Raw genomic sequence first — 23,438 nt, forward strand, 5'->3', positions numbered from 1 at the left:
CTGAAACCAACGAACGATTGCTCTGTTTAATTTTACTTGTCTCTCACCCCACCCCCACTTCAAGCTACGGTGACTTGATTAAAACCAAACCAAAAAGTGGAACATACCTGGTGGGCCCCATGCACGCAAAAGACAATGAGGCAACAATAAAGAGAAAAAAGATGGTTTTTTTTTTTTTTTTTTTTATGCGTTACGCGGGCCTCTCACCGTTGTGGCCTCCCCCGCTGCGGAGGACAGGCTCCGGACGCGCAGGCTCAGCGGCCATGGCTCACGGGCCCAGCCGCTCCGCGGCATGCGGGATCCTCCCAGACCGGGGCACGAACCCGCGTCCCCTGCATCGGCAGGCGGACTCCCAACCACTGCGCCACCAGGGAAGCCCCAAAAGATGGTTTTGATCTTCTTCAAAGTTTACCGATTACAGGATCCTTGTTATCAGGAAACAAAGAACCTCCTTCACATATAAACATCAAGTTAATCTTGTGACATTATGTGAAAAAAGCTAGAATCGGGGAGAAATGACAAATGCACCAGAGGCAGCGTGGAGCTTACTAAGAGGAAGAATGTGTTCACATGAAGAACAATGCTGGTGAGGAAGGAGAACTTTCCTGACACAGACAAGCAGGTGGATCCCCATGGAGCAGAAAGGTAAAAATAGCCAACCAACTCTGTCCGCTCATGAAGTCACCCTCTCATCATAATTTAAGTCTCTGAGAATCCCTGACCAAGAATTTCCCTAACCAATGGAGGCAGATACTCTTATCTTCTCTGAGCAATCACATGCGAACATGGGTCCCAAAGCCTATCATTCTAGGGGAAACAGACACTTGGAAGTTGAGGACCAGCCCCTCCCCCTTCGTGACCCCTCCGACATGCAAATTCCCAGTGCCACGCTGCCTGCAACCACCACCGGGTCTCAGCAGGTCTTACCCCGTACAGAGGACAACACGAGAGAGATTAGCAGGTTGCCACAGTAACACCCCCAGCAACTTGGAGACACACTGGACTTGAATCCCAGGAGTTGGTTTGGTCAAATAGGTGAAATCTTAAATGCCTACCAGGATGGCGAAGCAAGACCACTGATCACCGTCTAACTGCTGGTCGTTTTATGTTTTAATTGTAGAAGCAAACTCCTCAAAAGCTACAATGCCATCAAAACCAACCGAGGCAACTGTGACCCACAGACATCGACACTTTAAGGATTGCCGCCAAGTTCTGAGACTGTCCACAGGTCTCACACGGAGGTGCATCTGTCCATCCGGACCGAGCTGCTGATGGGCATCCAGTCTCCGCGCCCTCCAAAGGTCACAGCCAGAGAAAGAAACTCAGGTGTACTTACGCAGGGCGTGCCACTCATCCTGGCGGATGGTCTTCGTGATGTTGAAGGTGAGGTTCCTGGGGATGGTGGCTGAGGAGTAGTGGTATTTGATGTACGTGCATCTCTCAATTTCTCCTGGCAAAGAGAGACAGGAGACCAAATGTTAACGAGGCAGCAACCAGGTCTGGGGCAGTCTCCAGGATCCATTTTTCTGTCCTGGGGCAAGGGACTTGTTTCATATCGGGCCTGGTGACACCTACATTTTACACGTACAAGGTAATAACCTTGACTCCAAAAGAGCAAGAGGGTAGGACAAAATCAAACGCCATGGATTTAGATAGAAAAATACACCTCTGGCATCATTCAGAGGTGGGAAGAGTCAATGTTTAGGCTGATAGCAGCTTGTTAAGAAAGTAATAGCCATGTGTGTTTAACCTTAGGAAAATCAACTTTTATATCAAGGGAGGAAGTTTGGCATCTAAAGACGTTTAGAGTTTGCATCCACAGACCAGTAAAGAGCAGGCCTCGGCCTTAATCACGTAGTATGTGCTATCTTGCGGAATGCTGAGCTAGAGGGGGCCCCTTGCCTTTTCTCCATCCCCTGCCCCCCCAGCCTCACCTCTGAACACAAAGCGCTCAGATCCATCTGTATCTCCTTGAACCAGTCTCTTCTCAGATTTCTTGGACAAAACTGAAGCCCCCTGACATACTCAACACCTGGTCCAGTAGGACTTTTACTGAGAAGCCGTTATCAATCAATGCATGCTTTGCTAGTCAGATTGTCAAAACAGTCCTACATCTTAGAGCAGAGGCCCTCCAAGTGTGGCCCTGGGATCACAGCATCAGCATCCTCTGGGAACTTTCTAGAAATGTCATTTCCCAGGCCTGACCCCAGACCTGCTAAATCAAGAACCTGGAGGTAGAGCCTGCAATCTGAATTTTAATAGGCCCTCCAGGTGATTCTGTTCCACACTTTAGTTTGAGAACCGACACCTTCGAGAATCTAACAGAACTGCCAAAGCATGCATTTTTAAATCCGCCATGTTTGCAAATTCCAAAAGGGAGGCATGATTAGGAGTCCTTGGCCTCCTGCAGACGCTTCCATCGACACCTGCTTATCTGGGGGATGTTAAAACTCAGTGTCAGCGCATTGTGAACCATCAGGAAAGGTGTCATTTATTAAAGGTTAGGGGTTTTAAAATTTGGTTTTGCACCTGAATGGATTTTGACGGTAATCCATTTTGCACCCCACTGATTTTCAATTTATAAGTGGTGGCACCTGACTGAATTGTCTGATCCCTGGCTCACTGTCAGCAGGGAACCTGGCAATTGGTGGAGTGCAGTAATTTAGACAGCGCCTTATTGCAAATCATACCTGGACAACCGCCCACTGCCCATTATTGGCAGACACTCCTCCAGTGGGACAGACGCTGTCCAAAGGGGCAAAGTGTGAGGAAGTGTTATGCACTACTTTTCTTTTAATTTCTCAACTCCTCTGTCTTTTTCCCCTTAGCCTACAAACATCCTGAGTCTCTCGCATGCCATACCCTCCCCCAGACCACATCCCCCCACACCTCTATGTTCCTTCTTCCCTAAGTTGGTAATACTTCTAGAAAGAGTAGTCTGCCAGATGGTCTCCGCTTCTTCAACGCACATCCATACCTCATTTCCATAACAATTTCCATCAACAGCATCACCTCCCATCCAGTCCACATCACAAATCCCACAGTCATCCCCAAGGCTTTCCCAGCTCTAGTGGTACCACGCCTCCTTGACATCCAACTGGTCACCAAATTTTGCCAGTTCTGTCTCAGAAATGTCCCTGGAATCCAGCCTGCCCTCTCTGTGTCCACTCCCTCTACCACAGTTGCACAAAAACAGTGACTGATCCCAACGAACAGCCACATTTGCTGAGGACTTACTAGGTAGGAGAGACTTGCCAAGAGCCTTGTAGACCAGTGGTTTCCAACTTTACTCATGCCCTGGCGCATGTAGAAGATATGTGTGCAAGGCAGCCGGGATGAGCAGATGGGCTGCTGCGTCCGGTCCAGCCTCGGGGAGGGTTGAAGGAGCCACACCTCAGCCACCTGTAACCTATTCGTGGCTTCTGTACCTGTCCCACCAGCGGGACACTCTGTTATGAACACTGTCCTACTAATCCTTTCTAGAACCCAACTAAGTAGGAGCTATGATGCTCATCACCCCTATTTTACGAATAGGAAAATGGAGGCTCAAGAAGACTAAGTGACTTGCCTGTGCCAGGATTAGAACTCAGAATTGTCTGATGGGAGTCTCCTCCACCAGCCCACCCTCCGCACCGCACCGCTGCGGACTGCATTCCAGAAGGAAAATGCATTTCAGAAAATGCAGTCTCTTTCACACACCGGATAAACCCAACACTCCTGGCACAAAGTCCCAGCCCCCATTGGGCCCCAGCCACTACACACCCTAGGCTCCAGCCAGGCGCGCCCCCCTCCACCCTGCCCTGATAATGCCCTATCCGCTCACGACTCTGTCCCTCCTGTCCTCCCTGTCTTTCACCTGGTACACCTCCAGCTCCTCGGCAAAGCCTCCCTGCATCTAGGACAGCACACAGCAGCAGGCATTCAACATCCCCTCCTTCTCCCTCCCTAAGCTCTTTGTGCTACTGCAGCCAGCACACCAATGGGCTGTGATTTATCTATTTACACGCCTCACTCCCCCACTGGATGATGAGTTTCTCAAGGGCAGGGACCTGTCTCACTCATTCATCTTTATCTCCCCGGCCACCAGCACAGGGCGGGCACCAAGAACACGTGCTTTGAAGAAAGCAATGAATAACATAAGGCACCCTTTAGAAGACCACAGTGGGTAAGGAACCCAACTGCTTCTATTATATGCAAGGGATTAAAATAATTGAGGCAAAGTAGAATGTCATGAATAAAAGGAGGTGATTGCTGCAGAACTCTGGGATCCTACAGCAAATACCTCTTCCCTGTCTGGACAACGTAAGGAGAGGCTTGTCGATCACATAAGAACGTGGAATAGCCTCTCACTGCACTTTGTAAATGTAATCCGAGGGACAACTAGGTCGATGGTTTCGGGTTGGAATAAAGAGGAAAAGAAAGAAGAGAGGGAGATATAAGGGAGAAAGGGTTTTTACATGAATATCATCAGCAACTACCTGGGACATATACAGTTGAGCAGGTTGTGCACTGCGTAAGGGCACCTCCCGAGGGTACCTAGGTGCTGAAGTCCAGCTGCTGCTCTGCTTGCCAAGACATGTACCCTGGTGGGGTATGCGGGAGATGTCCCTGTCAGAGAGGCTGCCTTTATCTAATTTGCACAAAGATGTCATGCAAACTAGCAGCCACCCTACATTCCACGATTTCAAGATCAAACGAAACCCTCCCTGGACCCAGCTTGGGAGACACAAGACAGGATCCCACTGGTAAGAGCTAGATTGGTGCCTGTCACTCATGTCTGAGAAAAGTACCTGATTTCCTAGCCAAGACCAGGTTCTCTCAGCCTCAAAACATACTCAACAAGTGGCCACAGGTCTCAGGCTCCCTGAGCCTCCCTCACCCCCAGCCCACCCAGCCAGTGAGGCAAGAGGCCACCTGACACTCGACAAGAGCAGGAGTTGACGGACAGGCGCCGTGGGCAGCCAGCCAGGAAGCCTGGCTGGAGAACTTCCCAGCAGCCCTGGTGGAGGCCCTCACTATTTGCTTTGCCTCAAGGATGCAAGCATCCTGCCTATGACAGCAATTAAATTTGAAAGACTCAAATATTGCCTAAGAAGAAAGGCAAAATATTTACCCATGTGTCTGCAGGTCCTGTCAGTGTGCTGGGCTTTTGTCAGTTCAGGCGCCATCTGGGCACCAAATTCGTGTGCCCAGAATGTGGGCTTCCCAATACAAACAGATTTTCCTGCAAAGAACAGGTTAGAGGGGCGACCTGGAAGGCAACGGAGAAGCCCATGACCTTCCCCACCTCCTGCATTCCAGCCCAGACACATGAGCTTCCCAGTCCGGAAGCCTCAGCTAGGGGCCAGAAAACTGGTCAGCGAGGCAGCAGGGGTGGCCCCTCCTGTGGGCCCCTTGGGACTTTATACCTTCAGCCATGCTCTGCCCTCTGAGCTGAGGACCCTCCTATCTGCGTGTCAGGGTCCCAGGGAGATAGGATACCCAAATGGGTAACAGAGGAGAGTTTCCAAAAGGGACAATTTACAAAGCTGAGCGCAGAGCGTAAAGAGACCAGCAAAGGGTGGTGCAGGGCCCTGGGGCTGGCAACACAAGGATGTGGTTATAACACCAAGACCAGGAAAGGAGAGGGGCGGGGTGCATCACCGGAACCTGGAGAGGTGATGCAGGCTTCAGCAGGGGGTCACAGCCAACCTGTGAGGGGCAGGGAATAAGCACCCATTCCCTCCTACCCTCATTCCCTGCCGGTTCCCCCCCATTTCCTGAACCCACCTGGCGCAGGGGGGCAGCCTCTGAGTACGAGCAGATGAAGGTGGGGACTGGACCCACGGGGCAAACACCAGCATCCGGCTCACTCTCCCCTTCTTCGTCTTTCCTTCCACACCTCCCCGGCCCTCTCCCCTTCTAAAACATCACTCCAGCTTCCCTCAGTCCAATGCTAGCACCTGCCTCCTCTCCCCCACCTCCACCTCTCAAGGTCTTCAGTGGCAAAGGGAGACCCGGGAAGAAGGAACGGGGGGAGACTGTTCCTATCCTTTTTCTGCCTTTCAAATCCTTTAAGACCCAAGGCATGAGTGTAATAATTCATGTTAAAAACTAATGCACTTCCTGCACATAGTAAGTGCTCAATAAACACCAGTTATTATGAACTGCTGCCCTAAGACTACTTACTCTAAGGGGGCAAGACCACAGGAAATCAGAAATAATATCAGTAAGCAATGTTTATATCACACTATACAAACACAGAGGCAGGGGGTGGGGAGAGGGGGAGAGAGAAATTTCGCATGCCATACCCCTAGGAGGCTGGTAGCACAAGAGCCCTGATGTACACTGGGCATATGAGGAAACAGACTGGAGGGGGGCAGCAGAGACAGCGTACACAATGAACTCGGGATTCTGACCACGCTCTACCGTGATACCAGCAGGTGATATTCCTTTCACGCGCAATCTGCTATCAGCAAGACCTGGTTTCCTAAGTAGCTGTAGAAGGAGTCTATTACTCCACCGTTATGTATATTAAGTGGAAACCTTCTTAGGCAGGGTGACTTCAGAGGCAGTGCTAGGACACATCCCCACACCATCTAAACTTACCTTCCCTAAACAGGTGCCACAGCACTTATATTCGTGCATTAGAATCATTCCTTTGGCTCACTGTTCTCTTAGGTACCTATTTTTAAAACTCTTTTAAGTAAGTCCAAAGAGGGTAGTTCTGAGTCACTAGTGCCTAGGTGTGGATGAGATTCCGAAATCCCCTTCCTCCAGAGGGACCCTCAGCAGCAGAGGGACCCTAGAGAAAAGAGGCTGAGGATCCCGGCAGCTCATGAGGGAGGGGGAAGGTGTGCTGTAAAGGCAACCCTGCAACTTCACGACCATATCTGGTGCTGATCAGCGTGGGCCTGAGAAAGAACCAGAATATGGGACCCCCTCCCCAGCTCTCACTTTAAAAGTGGAGTGATGCCGGCTGGGTATGCGACGGTCAAACGTATTTAGGAAAAATTGGGTTCAACAATGTTTAAAAGGTTTACTTACTGCAGGACTTTAAGAGTTCTTAACGTACACAGTAACTCCCCTAGAGGGGACAGGTATGGCGTGCAGACTTCCCCAGACTCCTTTGACTCCAAATCCTTTCTTATTCAAAGAGCAGTTTCTATCGCTCAACTGTGAGCTCCTCAAACCCAGAAACCAGGTCTCTTGTTTGCACTTCTACCCCCAGGGCCAGGCAAGCAATACATATCTGGATGAGTGGGGAATAGACACCAGGGTCTGTCCTTTCATCACACAAGGTAAAGGAGGTAGTTGGCCCCAAGTATGTGCTGGCCTCCTCTCCGTAGCCACATTTGGGAGCCATATCCCCGTGGCCACATCTGGGAGCAATGCAGCACCAGGCGCAGATGCCCATCCAGGAGCTGTGTTTGCACGACGTCCTGAAGTCAGTCTGGGACCTTTGTGGGCAGGACTAGAGCCATGGCTCTCCATGCTCTTGGCCCACCTCGGACTCCGGCCGGAACTGCAGTGAGTGCTCCCGGGCGTGCTGATGGCACCCACGTCAAGTCCCTGGCAAGTCTCCCGCCTCCTTGCAACTCACAGGTCACTTGGCCCTCAACGGGCAGCCCACAAGGGTGCAGGAGAGTCAATACTCACGAGAGACCCTCGACCGAGGGCGTGAGAGACAGAGCACGTACCCCACCCACTGGGGGATGACCACAAGGCACCCTCTGCACGGTGACCCTGAGGGCGGCCCTGGGATCCAAACTGATGCTCACAGCAGGAAGCTGCTCAGCACTGCGCCATCCACTGGCTTCTCCTCCTTCCCGGGAACTCCCCCTAAGTCCCTGTCTCGGGCTCTGCTCTGGGGGACCAAACACTGAAGAACCACCACCCAGGGGAGAGCAGTGCAAATGGTTCATATGTTTGAGAAGTGTGAACAGTAAGAAGTAAAAAAAGTTGGTCCAACTCGATCCGGAGGTTGCTGTGAAGGGTCCCGTCAGCACCCAGGGCCGAGGCAGGCTCTGTTCCTTCTCAGCTTCCCTTGTTCCTCATGTTCTTTTCTTCTTGATATTCGAGCATCCTAAAGACACATGGATGGATGACTGGACCGCTTCTGAGCGTCCCCGTGTTTCCTTCATTCCAGACCTCCTTCTTTAAAAAAATTAAATCTATTCACAATGCCTTCCAGACGCCGGACACTCATTTTATCCCCCGTCATCCTCACAACCACCTTGTGAGGTAAATATTACAGTAATATCCCCATTTGACTGAAGGAAGAGAGAGTTTAGACAGATGAAGGCCTTCTCTGGAGCCACTCAGCCAGCAAGGAGAACAGCCAGTGTCTGGGTGTCGGCGCAGAGGTTTCAGACACCACAGCTGTAATGATTCACTGCCTGGTTGGAGACCCATTGGGAACAAGGATAATTTTGCAGCCACAGTGCTTTGTATGTGGAGGAACGTGATACATCCACTAATGAAGAAGAAAGGGAGGAAGGGACATCACCCACGTGTCGTCTGCCGCTCGCCCTTCCTCGGTGCCAACGGTGAGAATGGCCAGGACACTGGCGTCGGTCCCGCTGACCGGCCCTGGCCTCAGCCCGCTACAGGGTGAGCTCTTACGGTCTCACTTTGACATCTGTCTCGCCCACCAGGCGGTTCTTAACCACTGTTCTAGCCCGAGGCCTGTGCTCTGTGCCTAATATATGGAAAGACTAAGCAAAGGTAGAAAGAACACACTGGAAAAAACTTGAAAGCCAACCTTTAAAAAAAAAAGGGAAACCGGTTGAGGATTTAAATTTTGGACTTCATCTCCTCCTTAAAGGGCATTTTCTCAAAAAAAAAAAAAAAAGTTAAAATTACACCTTAGAAGAGAGAGGAAGTAGAGAATCTCCTTTGGCAAATGAGGAAAGCCATTATCAGATTAGCATTATCAATGTTGGATTCTTCAGCCAGCCACAAGAGTGGGGATGGAGATTAGGGGGTTAAAGCTTTGAGATCAGAATCAACATCATGTCCCCAGTGAAAGGGGAGGGAAGCAAACCAGGGATGTCCCAGGGGTTCGAGGACGGCAGACGGGACTGGGGTCCCCAAGCCCGGCAGGAAGGGGAGGAGGGTGACGAGGGCAGCGATGTTTACAAACGCTCCCAGATCTCAGACAGGTCTTCGCAAAAGCTTACTGCAAGAACCCTCCCCAGCCCGACCCCATCTCCTCTTTGGCGCCTCCTGTCCCTTCCAGGTGTTCTGAGCCGAAGGATTTGCAAGGCTTATCGCTGCTGCCGACCTGGCAAGAAAGAATGTTTTATTTTCTTCATACTGAGGAAAAGTGTTACGGACGTTTCATTTTTAATGCTTGCAAACGCATTCCATTTGGTGTGCATTGTTTTTTGTGTTTGTGGTGTCGGTGTGGCCTTTAATGTTGTTTTGTATGCAACGCACAGACAGACTCCTAAATATTTAATTCCTTTCCATTCAATGTTTCATAAATGCTTGTTAGGAGCCATGTTCAGGGGGCCCTCCTGACTCACACAGAGGGGTTGCATTCTTAAAAACCCTGCTCCCAAATGCCAGCCCTCCACCCCATTTCTGACCCCTCACCCTCTCCTCCAACACTTCTGCTGACTTCTATTGTAACACAGTTGTTTGTATATTAATCGTCTCTTTCTCTCTGTGGTAAATGCTCTGGGATAGGGGAGCTTGTCGTTTTCATCTTTGTACTCCTGACGGCCAAGATGGTGCTTTGAGTATGGTACAAATGACCCTTGACCAACATGGGTTTGAACTGCACGGGTCCACTTATTCACAGATTTTTTCAATCGTAAGGACTACAGTACTGGGCTTCCCTGGTGGCGCAGTGGTTGAAAATCTGCCTGCCAATGTAGGGGACATGGGTTCAAGCCCTGGTCTGGGAAGATCCCACATGCCGCGGAGCAACTGGGCCCGTGAGCCACAACTACTGAGCCTGCGCATCCGGAGCCTGTGCTCCGCGACAGGAGAGGCCGCGATAGTGAGAGGCCCGCGCACCGCGATGAAGAGTGGCCCCCACTTGCCACAAGTAGAGAAAGGCCTCACACAGAAACGAAGACCCAACGCAGCCCAAAAATCAAACAAACAAAAAATACTACAGTACTCTACTGTCCACGGTTGGTTGAAATCGATGATACAGAGGAACCACGTATAGGGCACCCTGACTATAAGTTATACTCGGATTTTCGACTGCACAGAGGGGCCACGCCTAACCCCTTCATTGTTCAAGGGTCAACAGTAACTCCTTTGAACAATCGTTCATGTTCAATGAATGCTTTCTATGTGTTAAGTACTGTACAAAGGACTTTACTACACATTATCTCATTTAATCCTAAAAGTCAGACTCTGTTACTATCCCCATTTCACAGACGAGGACATAGAGGCTTAGAGAGGTCTCCTGCCCAAGAATGCAGAGCTATCATTCGGCACAGGTGGGACGTAAACCCACCTACCCCGCTCCCTAGCACCGCACTATACCCACTTATGAAGAGAAACTGGGAAAAATCAAGCTCTTCAGAAAAAGAGAGTCCCTCCAAGGTTTTCTATCGGAAGCAAGGCAAAACTTTTCCATGTGTAGGGATTTCCAGCTTCTACAGACTTTGCTGCTCTTATCAGAGCAGGACAGAACGTTTGCTTCCAGAGCTCCCCTAATGAGCTGGCCAGAAGACAGCTCCTAGTCGTGGTGGAAGAGAGCTGAGAACGTGTCTACCAGCCCCACACTTGGCCACAGCCCTGTCCCCGCTCCCAGGACAAGCCACTCATCAGCAGGGGGGCCTTGGGCAAGTTACTCAGCCTCGCAGAACCTCACTTCTTCCTCTGCAAAATGCAGATAATGATAGCATCCACCTCTTAAGACTGACGAGGAATAAATGAGACAACTTATGTAAAACCTGCTCCAGAGCAAGCATTCAAGAAATGCTCATTTATCAGTTCTATCTCTGGGACACACACCCGCTCCCATGTAACAGCCCATAAGTATGTAAAGACAGCTCTCACACACCCCTCCCACCCAAGGTTCCTTTTCTTCCAGCTGAGAACGTCCAGGTTCTGCACCCACAGTCTCAGAACCCAGCACCATACTGGTCATCCCCAAGGTTCAGCCACACGTCAAAATCTCTCCCAGTGCAACACTGACCACGATTGTTCCCCGAGGGACGCAAACCTACGCCTCTCCTGGTCTGGAGCCGTAACTGTATCAGGGCAGCCACGTCACAGGGCTGGTCACATGCAGGGGACGACGCACAAGTACTTTGCCCCAGAGAAGCTATGAAGCCACCGTGGGCTTAGGCAGCTGTCATTTCTCATTCGGGGTTGTTTTCTGTAGTTTGATTTGTTAGCTCCTGTGGGATCTCCTATTTGTTCCAGGCCCCTGAAGACGTTTCTGGATGGTGAGGCTGTCCTTCCATGAATTAGCCATCAGTCCACACACTCCATCAGCAGGTCACCCCCATCCTCATTCAAGTCATCACTAAAATCCCCCAACAGGGCAGCGTTGAGGGCAGAACTCTGCACACACACACACATACACACACACACAAATTTCCTTGTGATCAGAAATCAAACGATTAAGAGAGAGCTCTTCGGGTGGGACCATCCAGCCTACTGTGAATTCACACTTCCGATCCACCTCCCCAGGCCCACGTCCGCGTCTTGTGTACCTGGATGTCCTGAAAGACCCTGTCTGTACCGTTCACCCCACCTACCGGGTCTAGGAACTGCATCCACAGAGGGGATGAGGTCAGCTCAGCACCACAGCTTCCTTGCTGAGCACCCCGCCACCCCCCTCTGTTTCCTAAGCCCTTTCCCTCTAGCCCAGCTGCTCGTCTGTGTGCATGGAATCCCCAGAGTCTCCTTTATTGAAAATCTGGACACAGCACACCTACCCCCAGGCTCACAGCACCCTGGACGCCACAGCTTCCTCTGACCGTCCGGTCTCCCTTCGCAAACGGGGTGACCTCACTGGAGAAACGACCTCCCACCCTCCCTGCCATCCTTCTGCATCACCTGGCGGCCAACACAGCAATCGAGGAATAGAAATGAGGCCTCTCTGCTGGGTGACCCCCACGCATGTCCACGTCGCCCGCCGGAGCACGGTCCCCGCCTCTGGCTCCTGGCTCCACCCTCACCCCCACCCCAGGCTCTTCTCATCGCCTTATCAAGTGACTCCTTGACTCACCACTGTAGCATCTGACATTTCACAGTCTTCTGTGCTAAAGGTGGCCTCATCTTTTGTGCACTCTACATTTTCATGCTCACTTCCCTGTTCCCGGATTTTGAACATCTTTTCCCCTGAGTCTTAAAAATGTCTTGTTTAAAACACGCAAAAGGTGTCATTACATAGTAACTTCCTCACAAAAGGAAAATGAAGAACGAGGTGTCATCGTGCTGGCCTCACACCACCATCTTCCCTGCGAGGTCCTGGCCGCCTTTTTCCCCAACTTGCTCATGTATTTTCCAGCTTGAGACAGGCTGCTTGGGAAAGAATGAGAAGGTGAGGTATGGCTTTAAATTACCATCTGGGGTGTAGCAAATAATCTGCTCCCTTATCCCCATCACATCCCTAACCCGGAGAGCTCAGGGCCCTGAGCTGCCACTGCCCTCCTCAAGGCCGCCTCCCACCCCGGAGCACCGACACCCCGTGCACAAGTCTGCGGCTCCTCCGGGCACACTTCAGCTGGTGGAAGCATCATCCATCTCCAGGCCCTGACAGACAAATGAGGAGAGGAGGAGACCAAATGTGGTTTTTCACTGGAAAACAATGAGCTCATGCTTTCTCTCCAGAGACCCAGGAAGTAGAGACAGACCCAGAGATGGGGAGACAGTGACGTAGGCAGGCAGGAGTGATGAGGGCTGGGCAGGAAAGACGGAGGAGGCCAGGCTCGCACATTTTTAATATCATTTTTTGTGTGTGTGTGTGGTACGCGGGCCTCTCACCGTTGTGGCCTCTCCCGTTGCGGAGCACAGGCTCCGGACGCGCAGGCTCAGCGGCCATGGCCCGCGGGCCCAGCCGCTCCGCGGCATGTGGGATCCTCCCGGACCAGGGCACGAACCCGTGTCCCCTGCATCAGCAGGCGGACTCTCAACCACTGCGCCACCAGGGAAGCCCTAATGTCACTTTTGATAGGAATCCCCAGCTCTCAGGCTGGAGGGAAACATCCATATTCTTTAAATTAAGGATCCAGCGTGAGGCACACACTGTCCTAAAGGGGAGGAGCAGTGAGAAGATAAACCGAGTTGGAAATTCTTCATTCCTGCTCCTTCAGAGAAAAGTAAGATGATGGTCCCTGAGCTGCCAGCATTGCAGATGCAAGGGCAAGGATGGCTCTGCCTTTCCAGGGCACTGCTGCTCCCAGGTGGGTTCCAGATCAGATCATGGACACTGTTAGCTTTTTTGATGGAGGCTCTGCCACCCTCAGGTGTGCATCTCTATAAGACCAGGGCCAGCCATTCCCTATGCATGCACCAGATAAAAATCAGAGAATTCAGACAGCTGCCCAGGTATTTCCAAATAGCTGAATGTTTTCAGCTAGGGGGAAAAAAACGTCCAGCTTACTGAGTTTTCCACTTTTCATTTGAAAAAGCAGTTTTATAATGCTGATTTTCCTTTTTCCCAATTAATTTAGGGAGAGGGACAGAGAGATTGTGTGTGTGTGTGTGTGTGTGTGTGTGTGTGTGTGTGTAGGGCAGCATTAGGGAAAGTTGGGCTGTACTGTATGAGAAACCAAACCCAGATGACTGTTCATTATTTTACTCTTAAACTTGTGTGCCTTAGCTAAAAACTGAATGGAAACTAAAGATCACAGAATTAAAGTAGAAAACCCAAACAGGTTAATTATGTTGTTCTTAATACCTCTACTCACAAAATTGATTATGTTCTTGTTTAAGTTAAATGACTTGGCTAGATTAAAGATGTTAATTAAAGTGTTAACTTAGCCTGACTCATTAGTTGAAATGAAATTCAAAACCAGACTCATTAGCTGAAATGAAATTCAAAACCAGAGTTGAAAATATGAATAGTGAATTATTCCACCTGCCCCGCCGTGTCCAGCAGCAGTATTGCGGTCAAGAGGCTGGGAACCGGAGCCAGCTTGCCTGGGGTCAAATCCCAGCTTTGAAACTCTCAGGGTGAGTGATCTCGGCCAAATAAATAAAGCCCTCTGTGCCTCCATGCCTTCACTTTAAAGGGACGTGATACAAATATCTACCCCCCGCAAGGGTGCAGTGAGAATTCAGTGAGTTAGTTTAGATAAAGCACCCAGCACCTGCACCTGGTAAGCTCTCCATAATTATTCCTGACACTATGTCATCACCATACAGGATCCTGCACCTCGTAAGCTCTCCATAATTATTCCTGACACTATGTCATCACCATACAGGATGCAGATTTATGATGTGTGTCAGATGCCAAATAAGTTCTTATGTGTGTGTCAGATACATGCAGCAATCATGTATCTGACGCGTTTGAGCAAAAGAAATGGATGTCCCACAAGACAGGTTCCCAGCCCCCCATCTTTGCCTGCCTCACGCTTCCTCAGCTGTGGCTCTGGCACCACCCCCCCAACTCCCAGGTCACGGCATTTCCCCATAGGCTCCAACCCTGCCTACATCCTATCACACTGCTCCTGCCTCAAGGACTGAGACCAACCCCCCAAATCCAGCCCCCTGGTGTAACACTGGTTACACCAGTGAGCTTCCAGAATACATCTCCCTGCCTACCTGTAAGACTCTCACAGACACAACAGCACAAGCATCGCTGCAACTACAGAGCACCGAGTACGTTGACCACCCAAACCCAGGAGAGTGGCGATTTAGGAAAACCTGTGACCTGTGAAGATGACCCTTCCTAGTTGGAAGGGTGCCCCCTAGCCTCACCTGATGAATCACTCACTGGTCCACAGCAAGATGGGATTTCTTTTTTTTTTTTTTAACTTTCTGGAAATGCTGCCCCACATTCCACCTCCCAATCAAAATAGCAAAACCTAACAGAGTCGGATAACTTCAAGGTTTGGTAAAGACGGGGGGCCGGGGTGGGGGAAGCATTCAGACACTATTGTTGAGAGTGTAAGTTGTCACAAACACTTGACAAAAATCAAGTAAATTGGAAACACATACACCCTATGGCTCCAAATCACACCCTTAGACAAAATCCTACACATGTGCGCGAGGACGAGAGAAGAGCAGAATGTTCCACAAAACATTGCTTGCAAAAAATAGTGAAGACCTAAAGGTCCCTCACTCAGGAGCAAGAAAATAGAAGGTGGTTATATTTACATGACAGGATATTATACAATACTTTAAATGAAGGAACTGTGCGTATTAATAGAGAGACCTCAAAATAGAACAGTGAAAACAGAACTGTAGAGTTATACCTACAGTATCTTTGTACTTTTCAGTATTTTAGGTTTTTTCCTCCCACAAAACATAGTCTTGAGACTATGAGAAAGAATAGTCACTTTTCGAGAAGAAATCCACTCAGTCACTTGACAAAATCAAAGCCATATCATCCAAGTTTTAATGGTAGGCGAACCTCCGGGGGCTCTGGCTCACCTCCCACTGACCTTCTCCTGGTACCTTCTAACCACCCGTGAGCCCCACCTCACCTCCGCTGCCCAGAGGGGCAGATGACACAGAGACACAGGAAAGCACCAGGGAACAGAGGGCGTGGTGACTGCTGCACGGGGCCAGGGGAGGGGCGGGGAGGGGAGGCCACAGGCGGCTGAGCACATCAGGGAAGGCTGACGGAGGAAGAAGGAAGAATCGCGTTCTTCAGTTTGGGGGACACAGAATATGGGGGAAAGGGTAGCCTGGGCCCAGCTCACGTCCGAGTCTGCAGCGAACTCAACAGCAAACAGACTCCTCCTCAGCCAGAGCCTAGTGAGGTCCCGCAGGGACTCGCGTTTGGCCTGGTGGCAGCGCACTGAGGGGAGAACTCAGGCAGGGGGCAGTCATGGTTGTCCAGACACCAGGGCCCGAGTACGGCTGAAGGTGTGGACAGGGGGAGGACACTGTGGAGCCTTCTGGTCTACCTCCCCGGCTCCTTGAAAGGGCGGGCACAGCAACATCCTCCCTGCTCACTGGACCAACATTTCCACTGCAGCTGAGTCAAACGACTGCCCAACTTTCAGATCACAGGGGCAAAGAGGTGGCGAGTGGGTGCCCTCTGGGACCCCAGGCATCCAGACTGAGCGAGCGCAGAGGTGCAAATCATCCTAATGGAGTAACCCGCTCCTTGAAAGGCTGCCCAACTCCTCCCTAAGGACAGTGACCATTACTCCCAGGCCCCCTTAGGTTCTGCATCCAGGACTTCACGGAAATCAGCAGCCAACACACAGAGGCAGAGCAAGGTCAGACGGACAGCTGTCTTCATCTAGTTTTGCAAGGACTCAGGGAGTCACTCCACGCACTGCAATAAAACAGAACTGGTGCGGCCTCAGCCCGGCAAGGAGGCTTTCTGGAGGGGACCCAGGATGCAGAAAGCAGAGCCAAGAGCAGGAGCGCCCCAAAGGCAGGGCTGGAGGCAGAGGAACACAGAGCAGACCCCACCAGTGGGGGCAGGGAGAAGGGGCGGGGCAGGGGTGGAATGGTTAAAGGAGGGCAGGGGCAGCTAATATTGGAGACACCTCCATTCACTAATATTTTTCCTGCTTACAGAAGATGGCAGACATTAAGATTCTTTTAAAGAAGTGTAAACATCGACTAGTAAGATGCCACCGCCCGAGAGTTAGTACTCCAAATGTACACTGTGGAGACGTTTTCGGAATCAAGAAAGACTCCAACTAAGGAGCCTGGGGTTTGAGGGCAGGTATGCAGCCAGAAAAGCAAGTGCAGAGTCTGAACTACTGGGATAGACACTGAAATAAACACCTGAAAGACAAAGAATACACTCACAGAGTCCCCATTCTCTCCTACCTCTGGTCCAAGTTGCAGCAGCCCCCAGCTGGCTCCGAGGACATCTGTTCGGGTGTTTCCTTCTGCTGGGCCCAGCAGCTCCCGTCTCCCCCTTGCCCAGTCGTGTGGTTCCCCCTCCATGCCCAACAGTCCTTCTCCAGCCTCTAGTATCTCCACTGACCTCAGTCCCTCCCTGCTCCCTCTCTCCACTCACTACTCGATGCTTCCCTTCCCCAGCATTTCCCTCTGCCCCCCGCCGCCCCTCCCCAGGCTTTGGGAGCCCCGACTCTAGCCCTGCTGCCTAGTTGGTGGGCAATGTGATACGACAGAAGAAGTAGACCAGAACTCAGAGAAGCTGAAGTCAACCCAAAGCACGTGGGAATTTACCATACAGTATGTATCAGTCTGCTCAGGCGGTCACAATGAAACACCACAGACTGGGTGGATTAAACTATAGTCATTTATTTTCTCATAATATGGAGACTAGAAGTCCAAGATCAAGGTGCCAGGGTTGGTTTCTGATGAACCTACTCTTCCATGGCTTACAGGTGGCTGACTTCTCACTGTGTCCTCACATGGCCTTTCCTCTGTGATACAAGGAGAAAGAGCAGGCTGGTGTCTCTTCCTCCAAAGAACACTAGTTCCACCCAGTTAGGGCCCCATCCGTATGACCTCATTTAACCTAAGGGCCCCATGTCCAAACACAGTCACATTGGGGGTGAGGGCTTCAAGGTATGGATTTTTTGATGGGACACAATTCAGTCCTTAGCGTAGTAATAGTGGCATCTTAATAGGGATAAGATGGTTTATTCAATAAATTGTATTCAGAAAACTAGGTAACTTTCTGGGGGAAAAAAACTGAAGGCATACTTTGCATCTTAGGCCAGGATCAATTTCAAATAGATCGAACACTCGTTTGGGAAAAAAGTTAAATCATAAAAGTACTAGAAGAAACCATGGGAAAAACTTCTGAAGCCTTAGAGAGAGGAAGCCTTTATGACTATGACACAAAATAATACTGATAAATTTGACTACAAAAAAATACAAAATTTCCACGTAGCAAAACCCACTGTAAACAAAATCAAAAGACAAACTGAGGGAAACATTTGCAACTCACATCACAAAGAACTGATTTCCCTCATACATAAAAAGCACCTACACACTGATAAGAAAAAGACCAACAATCCAATATTAAAATGAGCAAAAGATACGAATAGACAGTTCATGAAAATACTATATATCAAACATATGAAAAGATGCTCAAGAACACTCAAAATAAGAGAATTACAAATTAAATCTACACTGAGGTGCCCTTTTCATTCTGGCAGAGGTCCAGAAGTTTGATGACACACCTCCTGGTGAGGTGTGGGGAAACAGATACTCTTATGGGCTGCTGTTGGAATGTAAACTTTATAAATTTGTACAACCTCTCTGGAGGGCAACTCATCAATCTCTCTCCAAATTACAAAGATTAAATTTGACCCAGAAATTCCCCTTTTAGTCATTTATCTGAGAGATGTCTCACAGGTGTGAAATGACATATGTACAAGGTTTTCATTGCCCGTTTGCTTACAAGAGCAACCTAAATTTCCATCAGTAGGAGACTAGTTAAATAAATTATGATATATCCACACAATGGAAGGCAATACAACATTTTGAAAAAGACCAAACTGTTTAGAAACTGCTATGGAAAGCCTTACGAGATAAATTAAGTGAAAATAAGCAAGGTGCATAACAGCGCATAATATATACCACATTTATGTAAGGGGGGAAGGAGATGATAGATATAGATGTAGTTACACAGGTACATGCTGGCACATGCATAAAACAACTCTAGGAGGAAAACAGTGGTATTTCCTTCTACACAAAGAATCGGGAGGTTGGGAAAATGAGAAGCAAAGAGACATTCCCCATTTTATATTTCATATAATCGTTTTATATTTTTAAAACACTGAACCATGTCAAAGTTTCACCCATACAAAAAAGTAAATTATGATGCTAAAAACAAAACAAGGTAAAGTTAAGATCATAAAAAAGAAAATCCAGCTCTGCTCTGGATGGTTTTGAGGCAGTCACTTCCCCCCTCTGAACCACAGATTCTGATCCCTGCCCTCTGGCTTCCATATCACAGCTGCATGGCACTCAGCATCCTTGGCGGTCCTTGACGGACGTTTTTTTGTTCTCGGCCCTCAGAGCCCTCCTCTCCCCACAGCCTGAGCCACCCCTCTCTTAACCTTAAAAGCAGCACTGGCCCTTCACAGAGAGACTTTAGAATGGCTGACACGGCCAGTGGGTGAGCTGGTGGCCTCCGGGGCCATGCTCAGATTGGGGCAAGGTCAGAACTGCCATCTCACCACTCACTCTGCCCTCACCTGTTCACCACAGTCCTGCCTATCCTCCCATGACTAGGACTGACTGTGATGGCCACTTGTATCACCACTTCCTCCAGGCCGAAGGCTCCCCCTTCCGCTTGTCCGGATGGACAGCTGCATTCCTAGCCCTGGATGAGCCTCAGGAGACTCGGCCACTGGCTGCCAGTCTCCCGTGCGTCAATCCAGTGGCACGCAGCCTGACCTTAAGTTCTTGTTGCTCTGTCTGCCCGCCGCGACGCCCCGCTGGCTGGGCTTCCCCCGGGGTACCCCCCCTCCTTCCCGCTGCTTGGAGAGCTCTGCCTTCACTCCTGTGCTCCCCGTGACCAACCTGTCCAAGCTTTGTTCCCGGAAACAGCTCTTCAAGTCTTGCCCTCGGCTATGTTCTAGTACACTGTAGTGAGGGATTCGCTCTTGTCATTTGATGTTCATCCTAGGCTACGTTAAAACTGCTTTAAAAACCTCTTGTGAAGTCCTCGGCAAGGACCATGGCTGTCTGGAAGATGAAACACCATCACGGTGTGGACCTTCAGAGCTACACTGGCTCCACCACTCTCTTCCCAAAGGACACAGCGACCTCCTTGGTTTCAGCTTCAGATTCCTTGTCAATTCCGTCAACACCAGGCCTGGACCTCCTCAGGCAGCAGGATTCAGGAACACCCTCCAGCTCACTGTATTTCCACCAAATAACGTTGACTCTTGGCCGGGTTTCCCGGGTTTGGACAAGCACGTGACCTTGATTCTCTCTGGGCTTATCTTCAATCCACAGCACACCCCAGACTTTCAAAGCAGCCTGTAATTTCTGTGTGTCCTCCTGTGTGAGTATTTCAAGGTCACCATCACCAGCACAGAACAATCAGCTCTCAAATGACTGTCTTAATAGACGTTGTTTGCAATTTCTCCTAACTAGAATGTAAGCTTATTTCTTTTTTATCTCCTCCTAACACCTAGGGAACTACAAGATGTGTGATGTATGGCAAGTAAGAGGTACAGGGCTAGAAGTCAGAAGACTTAATCCTGCCTCTTTCACATACTCATCACGCAAGTCTCACAACTTCTCCCTGACTCAGTTCCCTCCCGTGTAAAATGAAAGCAATAGCACATACTCCACAGGGCTGTTGTGAAGGTTTAAGGAGTTCAGGTGTATGAAGGTACAGTTCCAGCCATTCCACACAACACAGGAATTAGCGTCTTGAGAGTCATTTTACAGACATCTTGTCAAAGATGTATACCTAGAAGATACGGGCTCTACATTATGTAAATGGACTTGCGATGTTGCCACGTGCCAATACTCAGGGACTCCTTAAAGATGCTGCAGAGGCAAGAGCCCTGAGATGAGGGCAGCCCATGTTGTCAGTGGCCTCAGTGACGGAATCAAGAGAACCACCTTCCTGGAAACCAGAGAAAACCTGCCCCAGAAGCCTGTCCCACCCAGACTTCCTTCTAAGAGAGTGTGCTTCACCAGTTTTTCCTGCTGCTTAAACAGCTATATGGCCATGTGACCCTCAACCCGAGACTGGGCCGGGGATGGCCACAGCCACCCATGGCAAGGGCCCAGCACAAGATCCGCAGCTAAGCCAATCACATCCTCCCTCAAGTGAAATGATCGCAAAAACGCTGAAGGAATGCAGAGGAAGTTGAAGGGGTTGCCAGTCACGTTAAGCTGGTACCAAGAAAAACAAACAGAATAAACAAAATCAACAGAATAAAACGCAGGTTAAAGTTATAAAGGAGGCAGGGAAGTAGGAACCTGGGTAGAAAGAGATGAGGAAGAAGCAGAGGCCCCGAGAGAAAGGGGGTTGGATCTGGGCTGCCCCGGTTCTTCACCTTCCCAGCTGCAGTCCATCCTCCCAATTACCCCCCTCCACGTGAGTACCCTGTGCTCCTTGAAGTCAAGCCAGTCAGACTAGAAAACTCCCGGTTCACTGAAAAGGCATGCAGTTTCCAAGATGTAGCTCCCTACCTGGACCATGGTTGTTGGCAAAACCCTCTCAGTTCTTGGCAACTACCCAGACCCCTCTAGGATCAGCTCTGGTTTCCTATCCATGACCTTGACTCTCATCATGAACTGAATGAACTGTCACCCTGACTTACTGATCATAGGTCACCCCCCAACCCTGTTTCTTTTTTTTCTTAAAATAGTTTCAAGTCACAGTGGGACAGAAAGACCAAGTTATTAAGGATCTAAAAGGTTAAAAATTGAACTTTCAAAAGGAAAGAATTCTCAGGAGAAGCTGATCAAGGACCAAAGTTCACATTTAATGTCATAATTAAGACCCTCTTTGGATGGGGCTCATGAATGAGCCGCTAAACATCACCTCCCCAGAAAAGCACTGAAAGTACCATGGTAAAAGCCTAAGCCATGACTGCATGGGGCATTCGACACGTCTGGGCACGTCCGGAGGGTCAGTAGGGCAGATGCCCTGCAGAGCAGGAGAGGTACCGATTGGAATTCAGTGTATCTGCAGTCTAGTCCCAGGATTACCTGTCTCTTCCCCTCTCTGAGCTTTCCAGAAGTTTATTTGCACCAGGGACCAAGGAGACCACCAGGAAAATATTCATCCTGAGGGAAGGGTCACTGTGCACAAGGCTGGTCCCAGGACAACAGTTCAGGGTGGGGACAGGGCGATTCCAAACGCAGCAGGATGTGTTGCTCTGGAGTCCCCAGGCTCCTGGCTCCCAGGATTTGTGCCAGAGCCTCAGGAAAGAACAGCTTTAACAAAATAAATGCAAACGCCAAACGCCAAAATCTCCCGTAAGAAAGACGCTGCCACACACACAAGGCAGTGCGTGCTGGTGACCCACAAACAGGGGGAGCGGTTCTTCCCTCTCCAGTGAAATGACAACCAAGAGCCATGCTCCTGGGGAGTCAGGGTACACAGAAAGCTGGACCAGCCCAAGTCTGGAACCGACTAGGAGGGCAGAGGCTCCCATTCATCAGATGAGAGCAGCAGCAGGAGAGCCTAGCGGTGGGAGCAGAAGAGGCTGTAGGGCAGGTGTCGCTGGCCGAGAGAACAGGTCTTGACACATCCTGAATGAATCACAAGAGCCCTCCAGGTAGCCAAGAACGTTTGGAAATATACATCAGACACCTCTAGGACTTCCTGAACCCACTGGGAGGAATTTGCGAGTCCCTAAAGAACAGTGGGGGAAGAAGGACCGTGAAAATCAGAATAAGCGGGGGACCTTGAAGATGGCGGAAGAGTAAGACGCGGAGATCGCCTTCCTCCCCACGGATACACCAGAAATACATCCACACGTGGAACAACTCCTACAGAACTCCTACTGAAGGCTGGCAGAAGACTTCAGACCTCCCAAAAGGCAAGAAACTCCCCACGTAACTGGGTAGGGCAAAAGAAAAACCAGAGACAAAAGAATAAGGACGGCACCTGCACCAGTGGGAGGGAGCTGTGAAGGAGGAAAAGTTTCCACACACTAGGAAGCCCCTCCGCGGGCGGAGACTGCGGGAGGCAGAGGGGGAAGTTTCGGGACCGCGGAGTAGTGCACAGCGACGGGTGCGGAGGGCAAAGCGGGGAGATTCCTGCACAGACGATCGGTGCCGACCGGCACTCACCAGCCCGAGTGGCTTGTCTGCTCACCCGCCGGGGCGGGCGGGGCTGCGAGCTGAGGCTCGGGTTTTGGTTTTGGACGGAGCTCAGGGAGAGGACTGGGGTTGGCGGCTTGAACATAGCCTGAAGGGGTTAGTGCACCACGACTAGCCGGGAGGGAGTTCGGGGAAAAGCCTGCACCGGCCGAAGAGGCAAGAGACTTTTTCTTCCCTCTTTGTTTCCTGGTGCGCGAGGAGAGGGGTTTAAGAGCGCTGCTTAAAGGAACTCCAGAGACGGGCGCGAGCCGCGGCTAAAAGCGCGAACCCCCGAGACGGGCGCGAGCCGCGGCTGAGGGCGCAAGCCCCCGAGACGGGCGCGAGCCGCGGCTGAAAGCGCAAACCCCAGAGACGGGCGCGAGCCGCGGCTAAAACCGCGGACCCCAGAGACGGGCGGGAGACGCTAAGGCTGCTGCTGCCGCCACCAAGGGGCCTGTGTGTGAGCACAGGTCACTCTCCACACCCCTCTTCCGCGGAGCCTGTGCAGCCCGCCACTGCCAGGTTCCCGGGATCCAGGGACAACTTCCCCGGGAGTACGCACGGCGGGTCTCAGGCTGGTGCAACATCAC

General features: G+C 50.5%; 1 protein-coding gene across 2 annotated transcripts in view; it reads right to left on the minus strand.

Moving 5' to 3' along the window:
* TMEM178B (transmembrane protein 178B) overlaps nucleotides 1-23,438 on the minus strand; it is a 373,555-nt gene that overhangs the window by 245,628 nt on the left and 104,489 nt on the right. For both annotated transcript variants that reach the window (XM_032643737.1, XM_032643738.1), the window contains exon 2: nucleotides 1,337-1,450. In XM_032643737.1, the coding sequence (XP_032499628.1) occupies nucleotides 1,337-1,450 (114 nt within the window). The remainder of the gene's footprint in view (nucleotides 1-1,336; nucleotides 1,451-23,438) is intronic.

This window comes from Phocoena sinus, chromosome 9, assembly GCF_008692025.1.
Source record: "Phocoena sinus isolate mPhoSin1 chromosome 9, mPhoSin1.pri, whole genome shotgun sequence".
Taxonomy (NCBI): domain Eukaryota; kingdom Metazoa; phylum Chordata; class Mammalia; order Artiodactyla; family Phocoenidae; genus Phocoena; species Phocoena sinus.